The sequence below is a fragment of the Egretta garzetta genome, unplaced genomic scaffold (genome assembly GCF_000687185.1).
Source record: "Egretta garzetta isolate BGI_Z169 unplaced genomic scaffold, ASM68718v1 scaffold553, whole genome shotgun sequence".
In the NCBI taxonomy this organism is placed as follows: domain Eukaryota; kingdom Metazoa; phylum Chordata; class Aves; order Pelecaniformes; family Ardeidae; genus Egretta; species Egretta garzetta.
In genome coordinates, this window is record NW_009259328.1 from 571232 (window position 1) to 581363 (window position 10132).

Genomic DNA, 10132 nt, shown 5'->3' on the forward strand with positions numbered 1-10132 from the left:
ATGGCTAGTGATTCTAGCTCGTTGGTCCCAGATGAATTAATTGCTTTGAAGTTTAAAAATAAAGACTTGAAGATCCCTGTTTTGTGTTTGTATGTTACGTTGATGTAATTCGGGGAGATGGAAGGGGAAGGTTGATGTCCAGAGCAGAGTTAATCAGGGAGATCATCTAGACTTAAGATGTAGAAAACTTGAGTGTATGGCTTAACTAAGATGAAGTGATTTGATGCTACAAATGGGACAAATGAATTATTGAACTTACCTTTTCTGATGGGAAACTGGTACTTGTTTTTTGCAGAGCATGCAGCAAATGAGAAAAAAAAATCAAAATTTACTTTTTACAAGTTGGTGGTTGAGTCTTCTGCATGATACATGCCTGCAACATAGACAGCAGCCAAACAGTTTTCTCCATAAGAAATACCATCTCTTGGTCAATTAAATTTAAGTTTAATTTTATTTGTTCTATGCAGGTTTGGTTAGCATCCTAGAATTACCTAAGAGAGTTGATTTCTGTATTTCTAGATGCCAGTTTATGTAATGGGCGTCACCAGTAGTCAGACTCCTTTTTCATTTGGCAATGCAGTACCGGGGTTAACGTTCCACTGGTCTGTCACGAAGAGGGATACTCTGGATATCAAGACAAGACATAGTGAGGTAAATTGTGTGTGTGTGTATGTGTGCTTGCATGTATGTGTATCTTGGGAAAAGGAAACTGCCACATAAAGGGAATTGAGAAAAATATTGTTACTTCCACTTATTCAAAATCAAAGAGCAATTGTCAGCATTGGGTGTGGTCTTTCCTCTGTATCAACGTCAGTTCTTTCCATGAGTAAAATTTTAATCACTTTCTCCTGTCCAAGGCTTCTTTTCAGCTTCCCGCAAAATACAACTTCGCAATGGATGTTTATGGCAGAGTAAAGGGAAGAACAGGCCTGAAAGTTGTTGTGAAGGTCCTTGATCCTGCAGCCAACCAGTTTTACAACATGGCAAGAGAACTGTCTGATGAAATCCAAATTCAGGTATGAAGAGGTTGCTAATAGTTAATGTTTTAATACCTATTTCAGAGCTGAATTAAAGTCTGTATTTGAAGTCAGGAATCTGAAATGCAAAGGAGTAGTTCCAGTTTATCTTTGAGCCCTTATGCTATTTGTATAATGTTCCACTGTTTGGAAACCTCCAAGTTCCCCAGGTGTTGGTAAGCTTTGCAACTGAACCCTGGCGTGATGCCTGAATGAAATTCAGTTTTTGTGGTAGATCACCTGAAATTGAGGTGACTTGTGTCTTGTGGATAAGCAGTGTTGGAGCTGTAAAACAACTTTGCTGCTGTAGTTCCCCTCTGCACAATAATACTTCTTGTTTATAGTGCTTATCATACATGTCTATGCAAGCATGTCAGTCTGGATCAGGAATTAGCTTCCGAGATGAATCTTTTGGTTGTTCCCACTTACCATGCTTTGGGGAGCAGTTTCAAAGTATATGAACTGGATTCCTTTAGATGAAACAACGCTGGAAAATGTGCTTGAGGAGTGCGCCTCATGTGGGCATTCAGTTCATGGGCTCAGACCTGGGGTAGTCTAAAGTAACTTTGGTGAATGTGGGGTCTCCAACACCATTTCATGTGGCCAATCTGCTTCTTTTTTCATATTGTTTCACAGTATAGCTCTAGCTATAGAAATGAATGCCCTTCAGAATAATTTGTAGAAGATACTGCCTATCCCATTCTCAAATATTCATGATTAATTTTCATTTTATTATACAACATAAAAAAAGGTCTTAGTTTTATTTGGGTTTTTTTTGTTTGTTTTGAAGGTGAAGTAGATGGAAATAAATTACTTGTTGCACACAACAGTAGGCTAAAATGCCTTTTATTTTCCAGGTGTTTGAAAAACTTCATCTAGTCACTCCAGAAGTAGAAGCAGAGCAGATCTTAATGTCACCAAATTCCTTTATTAAACTTCAGACAAACAGGTTAGTGGTCAGTTTTCATACTGTGATTTGTGTCAGCAGTTTATCAAAACAGTAAAGCAAATTCTGTTTGAAGTAAGCTGTTTCAATCTTTTTAAAAGAATATCAGAGTACATCCATATAATACACAGCTTATCTGGTGATTAGTAGTATCTTATCTGTACTCTTGGGCTCTGACAAATCTTGTATTAGTTAGATTGTAGCTAGAAAATCCATTAAATATTTGGAACTTTTAGATCCTTATTTTAAAAGATGCTGAGCCAGTGAAAGCAGTAGCCTGCTTCCACTAGAGTTTTGGGTTTTTTTATGGGCAATCAAGGCTTTATGGAATATACTTCTCTGTATTTTTTACACAGAGGCTATGACTAGATTTTGAGATTAAAATATCCTTTCCAAATAAGCAAGTCCTTTTTACATAATCTGTTGTCAAAGACTGACATTTCAGACTCATTTCAGGCTTGAAATTTTGTTTTCCTAGCATAAGATTGTGCGGACATAGACAAGAGGACATATGCTGAGAGCGAGTCTTCAGATACGTTTACTTTTTAAGGGGAGGGAACCTTTAATTTCACTGGAGCTCCAGTGACCATGGTCAGTCAGCATCTGCTTTTGAAACAGTTAAATAGGAGCTCTGTCATTTGTAGTCACTTACTAATGCTGTTTTGCTATCTCTTCTGAGCAGTTTTTCTGATTAATTAGTCATTAAGTTGCTAGGTGTCAGTTTGTACATTTCTTTGTCCTGTTATCTCCACTATCCAATGTTGGAGCCCCTGTGTCTGAACTCAGCCACCAAAACCAATTACACTATTGCCCAGGGAAGGGCAACTAAAATCCAGCTTTAAAGCTTTTTTCCTAGGATAAAGTAGAGTATTTCTATCTAAGTGGAGGAGCTTGGGAGGGGAAAAAAAAATCATTTACAGATCTTTCAGAAGATGTGAGAAGTGATACTTAAAAGTAGCTAATGTCTCAGAATGCCCACTAATTACAGTTTATGTACTTGCTCACTTTATTAATATGCAAATACCATGGTGAGAGTTATTACAAAAATTAACCTTGTCTACAAAAGCATTTCCAGGAAACTGATGAGATCCACTTAATCAAGTCTCTCACTTTATCTCTAATACCAGCATTGGCCCTGGCAGACTTAGCTGCCTCTAAATATTGCTTACAGAAAATGACAGCAGAAGCTCCATGTTGTAGCCTTAGCCATTATTATTTGGAATCAAGTTTACATCAGCAAATGATGACACTGCAGGGCAGTGGATGGAAACTGGATTTCAATATATGCCTAAACCCAGATATGGCTGCTTCCGAATGAGCGTGAATCAGAATTTAAACTTTTCTTTCTTAGATTAGAATGCAGGCTTTTCAGCTTTTATTGCAGACACATGGAAAATCACATACCAAATAGCAGTCTCTTAGATTTGCATAAGATATTTGTGTAAATATGGTTTTACTTGTTTAAGGGAGTCCCCTGTTTTTTTGTTTTTCTGTTTGTTTTCTTAAGGGACCGAGTGGCTTCACTGAATTACCGTGTCCTGGATGGACCAGAGAAAGTTCCTGTTGTAAAAGTCAATGAGGGAGGTTTCCTTAACTCTGGATCTTTGATAGGATCATCAACAATTGAAGTGATTTCACAAGAATCATTTGGGATCAACCAGACCATTGTAGCTGCTGTTAAGGTAGGACCATGTCTCTTTCTTTGCAGTGTTAGAAGTATCTTTACTGCTGCAACAGGGATGGTTAACTGCATGTTTTGAACTCCACTTCTGAAAAATGTGAAGTATAGGAATTAATAGTCCATTCTGAGCTTTGAAAAACGTTTAATATGCTAAACTAGATGGATAAATATTAAATCCCAACAAATTCTTAAATTTGGTACGTTTTACAAAAAGGCCTTTGTGTACATGTGCCTTAAAAACTTAAAAAACAAAGGAAGTTCGTCCTAAAAATCTCTTAGAAGGTTGATAATTACAGAACTTCAAATAAAAAAGAGATATTAATGTCATGAACATGCATTTTGCGGTATGTGAAAAAGGTAACAAATATAAATGCAGCATCTATTGTGAGGCACCTAAGTGATACCTAGATTTTCAAGATATTAGAGATGTAACTGTACAGTGTCCAAAAATTTCATTTTCTCTGCTGTTTTCCAGCAGTTCAGCTTTTACATATAATGAGAATCTCTGCACGAGAAAGCCTATCTTATCAAATGCAATAATTTAGCTGCTGTTGCCTGCATTTGGTGAGCTGGCAAGGAGCATGTCCAAGGCTGCCCTATGTGCCTAAGTTACACTGAAATGTGGATGCTTCAGGGAAGGACAAATCTGTAGCAGAACTCAGTAGTTTGTTTCCAGGCTAATGGAACATCTTTCTTTCTCAAAAGTTCATCTTTTGATTGAATGCTGTTACGTGAAGTCTAATGTATCTTACTGGTTGGGCACTTAGGACATGTCCTTCCTGTTCAAAAGTCCTTGTGCTGAGAACTTTCTATATCTGGCAACAAGAGCCTTGAGATACCCACTGCTCTGCTTCCTTTCTTCCCTTTTTACTCTGTCAGCACCTTTCCTATGTCCCAGCTAAAGGAGAGAGACATATATTTGAGTGCTGACTTGAAATTACTTGTAAGTTTTACTATTATAATCACTGTGAAGTGGCTTGATTTTTTTGATTTTTTTTTTTTTTTGAGTTTTGCTTTTTTACCATAATGTTCAGCTTTTTCTGTAGGACAGCATGTAGGTCTGTCCTCCTGGGTGGAGGATGAAAAAAGAAATGGTGGCTTAGTTTCACTAACGCCACTCCTGCTGCTAGGTGGTGGCAGTGAATTTCTACAGCTCTGCTAGGTGGTGGCAGTGAATTTCTACAGCTCTGCTATGGATGACCTTGTTTATTCCCTTCACTGCTGGATCCAGCGAGTGAAAGACATCTAATGAGCTTGGGGTTGGCTCAAATGTCATTTAGTCAACATATAGTGGTACTGAAGTTAAATTCTCCCTTTGTGCATTCTTCGTGTACACAGGTTATCACAGAACTGTGGAGGTAGTGCACCGAATTCAGCTTGTGAGCTCTTTGAAGTAGCAACCGTCTCAGTTCAGCATCTTGTACAATTGTTTTGTTTTCCTGTACTTACTAGGACTGTACTACTCTTATGGAAATAATATTTTTAACCTCACTGTTAATCCCATGAGGTAATACAGTGCTGCTGCCTTCATTTTATGGATGAAGAACTGAGAGAGAGTTTGAGTAGGTTTGCTGAAGGTCATGTAGAGAAACTTGTGACAGAGCAGGAGGTGAGCTTGAATCTGTTGTGTCATTCTAAGGCAGAGTTCTCTCCTTCACACTGTTTGCCTTCCTTTCATATGTTCTTGTTTTGTCCATTTACAACTGTACGCAATTGAGAACCAAACTGCTGCAGCAGCATCACTTAACACTTAGACCTTCAACTTTGCTCACAAAAAGCCTGTGTTATCTAAGACAAGGAGGACGCTGGAGGTAAGGCGTGACAGTATGCTTAGCATGGAAGCAAGCTAAGCACTTGCCTGTACCAGCTGTACTCAACGGAATATTTTTTTTTAAATAACAAATACTTTTAACAACTGAGATGCTTTAGCAGCAAATAGCTGTTTTCATCAATATTAAATTTAGCAGTTGTCCCTTGTGGGACAGTTTCTGAGATTTTAAAGTAAAGCAAGCTTGAAAGTCTGTCAGGGAAACAGCATTTCTGTTAGCTTATAATCTCAGCCAGTTGGGCAGATGACTGTATGCACTGATATTTTAACTGATTTTATCAGCCTGTGGAGTGGACAGTTGTATATACTGATATTCTAGCCATTTTTTTTTTCCAGACTCTCCAAAGATGCTATTTGCTTGAGGCCAAATCTGTCCTTTCCTTTCTAAATTTTGACATGTACATTTTCAAATTGCGGAGTTTTACATTTTAGCTGAGCCTCTTAGGTCAGAAAAAAGGGATTTTCCTACAAGATAAGCTTGAGGGCTTCTTTTAAAATAGTTTTCTCTATATTTTTGAGGGTTTTTGCTTTCTCTATCCTTCCATTATTTATTTTCCAACAGAAAGAACAGATACAGTTCTTTTTGTTGGGTAGTTTTTCTAGTTAACCTAAATAAGTTAATCGAGAATAGTGATACGTTATTTAAAAACAAACAAACAAAATAAACCCCCAAAATTGTTGTGAAGTCTTTGTCTTCAGACAAACTTTCTTCATTGGAGTGTTACTGCAAAAACGTGGGATTGTGCACATATGGATGATCCAGCAGGCTTTTCTAAAGAATTTGGAGCGGAAGTCCCTAACTTCTGTCTGGGTTGAGGAGAGGCACTGAGGCAACAAAATGCAGCCTGCTGAGTGGTTTGGATTTGTCAGGTGCCAGTTCTGACTGCTTTTGCCTCTTGCACTCAACCTCTGCCAGCCCATGCCTGGGAGGACGGCCTGGCTGCAACACCATGCAGCCAGCAGTAACCAGGTGAGCATGCCCAGTGATGGGTGAGAAAAACCACCCCAGCCCATAGCTCCAGAGGAAGGATCGTGGGTGTTGCCCCTCCCCACCTCTGGGACCCCTGTCGTCAGACCGCTGTGGGCCTGTTGGAGGGGCAGCAGTGTGCAGTGTCTGTGGTGTTATTTGACAAGGATTGCAAGGGAACAGCTTTGCAGCTACTGCTCGTTTCCTCCGCTGGACAAACCTTCGCTCAGAGCCAAGGCTGTTAGAAACTGTATTATCTTGGCTTTCTCACCTGCTGCAAGGGAACTGGGGAACCAGTGACCATTTGGCCCCCTTACTCTCACATACATTGCAAGTTACTTCTGTTCTAATAATTGGGGAATGACTTACACTTTTTATTTCAAGAATTCTGGGAATGAAGTCTAGGGGCAACTTGTTCTCTTGCATACCCAGGGAGTCTTAACAGTTTTAATTCATAGGATAATAATGTAGTTTCTGAAATCTGTGATGTGTTTCTACATTGTTATTGCTCGTTTCAGTGCTATTAGAGAAAAATATTAAGAAATCTGATAGGAAGGTATAAAGGAGATAGAAACCATTCTCAGCAGTGCTCAATGACAGGGCAAGACGGAATGTACGTGAATGGAAACACCTGAAATCCTGTTTGAACGTAGGACAGCACTTTTTTACTGTGGTGGCTGTTGACACACTGGCACAGATTGCCTGGAGAGATTGTGGAGTCTCCATCCAAGGAGGTGCTGAAGCCCTGACTGCATGTGATCCCAGGCAACTGGCTCTAGCCCAGCTTGAGCAGGGGGGCTGGACTAGGCAATCTCCAGAGGCCCCTTTTAATCTCAGTTAGTCTGTGAAATATATGAATTGATAACAGAAGCGCCATGTCTCAGTACTGTCATATCGCTAAACATATAGCAAGTGGTTCATAAAGGAAACTTTGTATATTTGCATAATAAGAACCGTTTTAGATTTGTGTTTTTATAGAGGCACCCAAAAAAGCAATTTGATTTTGCTTCTCACTGCTGATGTTTTTACAGGTCTACCCCATCTCATACCTAAGAATATCCATGACCCCTATTCTGCACACGCAAAACAAAGAGGTGTTATTGGCTCTCCCCCTGGGTGTGACACTGACATTTACAGTCCATTTTCATGATAACTCTGGAGATACTTTTCATTCGCATAATTCTGTGCTCAACTTCGCAACAAACAGGTAGGTGTTGACCATGGCTGTTAATTACAGAGAACAAAAAAGGCCAAATACATGTAGCCTGGCCACAGCAAGGAGCAAAGATTGTTCCAAAGATACCAAGTGAAGATACAGCTTGAACTGGGATTAGCAGAGAAAGGACTTTGTCTCTGCCATCTTCAGAGGCAGAAAGAGGCAGGTAGCAGAAAGAAGAGTTCCAGTTAGCAATCGATATTCTCTAGCAAATGGAAAGTTGCCCAGATAAGCGTGAACCCTAGTGGGGCCTGCTGGGGTACACTTCTGCTTTAAGTGACTGAATCATCACATTACATACATCAGTGGCCTATATAAACAATTAATCTTACTAGCATTTGCCTCATCTTGCCTCTTTTTTCCTAGTGCTTTGTTACGCTGACTCACTTAAGTCTTATGTAAGGCGGTGAAGGTTCTGGATCAGGGTCTGTCTCTTCAGATATGCTCGTACAGCCTGTGCACAGCAAAGCCAGGCCTCAAAAGGCCTTTCAGTCCCTGCCTCCAAGAATAATAGACATTACAAAACAGCCTTCCTTGGGCATCAGTAAGCAATCACTAATTCCATTATTGTAACATAGCTTGTTTTCTACAGAGCACCTTGCAGTTACAACACGGTGATCATGATTACAAGGGAAAAAAAAGGGGTTCGATGCAAGATGTTCTCTTTCTCCTACCTAAATGATCTGCATAAATTTCTATAGCATACAGAGGTCCCTGAGATAACACTGCCTTAGCTTCCAAAATAGATGTGACAGAGCTGCTTCAGCACAGGGCTAATTATTAGCCCTACAGAGAGAAGCACTGCTCGTTAACCTCAGGTGTAGCACTGTGGTGACCCAGCTCTACTGCTGTTGGGACCTTGGCTCTCTCTGCATGGTGCTGCCAGGGTGGCCGGCTTTGTGCTGGGCGTGCTTACACATGCTCAGTGTGTCAGTGCCTTTTGGAGTGCTGAATTTTGGTAAATGCTAGCACCTCAGAATTGAATGTGATTTAGTTTTGTAAAGCCGTGGCTGGAAAGCTGCATATTGGTGTTGAAATTTCTTTGCTGTTTAAATCCCTGAGAAAAGCGAAGAGAGACAGATTACCTCATTCTAAAGTGCTACAATTCTTAAAATTAGGAAGCAGTTCTCATACATAATTATATGACTTCAGCATAACGAGGTGAGAACCAAAATTTGCCTCAGTAGCACCTAAATCACTTTTGTATTTTCCTTGTTTTGTCAGACTTCATTAGAAGATAACTATCGCTGAACACAAGAAGTCAACCATCTAAAAAGAGTTCAATACCTACTATTTATTGTAGAGATAATGACATTAGCAAACTTGCCTTAACATAAAAGCATTTCTTTTTATCTGTAGAGATGACTTTGTACAGATTGGGAAAGGAGCCACAAACAACACGTTTGTAATCCGGACTGTAAATGTAGGTTTAACCTTGCTTAAAGTCTGGGATGCAGAACACAGTGGAATTGCAGACTATGTCCCACTCCCTGTGCAACATGCCATCTTCCCTGAACTCATAGATGTGGTGGTAGGTGATGTCCTCTGCTTGAGTACTTCGCTGATAAACCAAGAAGGTAAGCGGCAATTCAGTCGCTGTGGGTTTGCAGCTATATAATTTGACATCAGTGTGACTCTTTCTCATTCTCAGGAAAACTAAATGCATAATTTATGATGTTTGTTCAGAATCAAATGTCACTGTTCTTGTTAATGATAAAAATAGGTTTGATCAACTTCTCTAATTTTAATTGTACCATGCAATATGTCGCTGCTATTGAATTAATGACTATCAGACTTCAGACACTTCCCTCCCATTGGATTGAAAGGCTTGGGTTTTATGGGAATTGTGCAGAATCAGGCCTGTCTAACTTCACTCATTGTATTTGATTCTTAGTATTAACGGGCTTTTTGCAGAGTAACTGCACATCAGTTTGGTGTTGGGCTGCCAGCCTTCCACCACATGAGACCCTAGAATCTGGTTCCTGTGAATTGGGAAGTGTGTGTACCCATGCTGCCTGTGCAGTGGGTACATACATACAGACACCACTGGGATAATGAAATGCTTCAGTCGGCATAATGTGTTGAACAGTGTCCAAATGGTTTGTCTTCTCAGGCCTGCCAGGTGTATGGAGCTCCTCCTTAAGCAGTGTTCTTCAAGTCGATGCCAAGACTGGCGTAGCAGTGGCAAGGGACTCTGGTGTTGTCACTGTCTATTATGAGATTCCTGGATTACTTAAAACATACAGAGAGGTGAGGCTCTGTTAAATCCTACCAGAACTGCTAAAGTTTGCTTGCTTCAGGTGCTTTTTCACCAAAAATGTATTCTATGATTAGTTTTTTGTTCTTATAAATATTTAGAAACATTCTTTTGAAAGGTAAAAGTATTAGAAATGCAAATGCTGTGTGTCCAAACATGTAATGTTTTTTAATAATATGTTAAGCGTAATATAGATAATATATTATAATAATAATAATTAA

At 39.6% G+C, this 10132-nt stretch overlaps 1 protein-coding gene across 1 annotated transcript in view; it reads left to right on the forward strand.

Annotated features, from left to right (window-relative positions):
• Positions 1 to 10132, forward strand: part of NUP210 (nucleoporin 210) — a 60733-nt gene that overhangs the window by 38909 nt on the left and 11692 nt on the right. The window contains exons 27-33 of the mRNA XM_009636654.2: positions 520 to 651; positions 858 to 1016; positions 1874 to 1965; positions 3470 to 3644; positions 7470 to 7645; positions 9014 to 9231; positions 9768 to 9904. Of these exons, the coding sequence (XP_009634949.1) occupies positions 520 to 651; positions 858 to 1016; positions 1874 to 1965; positions 3470 to 3644; positions 7470 to 7645; positions 9014 to 9231; positions 9768 to 9904 (1089 nt within the window). The remainder of the gene's footprint in view (positions 1 to 519; positions 652 to 857; positions 1017 to 1873; positions 1966 to 3469; positions 3645 to 7469; positions 7646 to 9013; positions 9232 to 9767; positions 9905 to 10132) is intronic.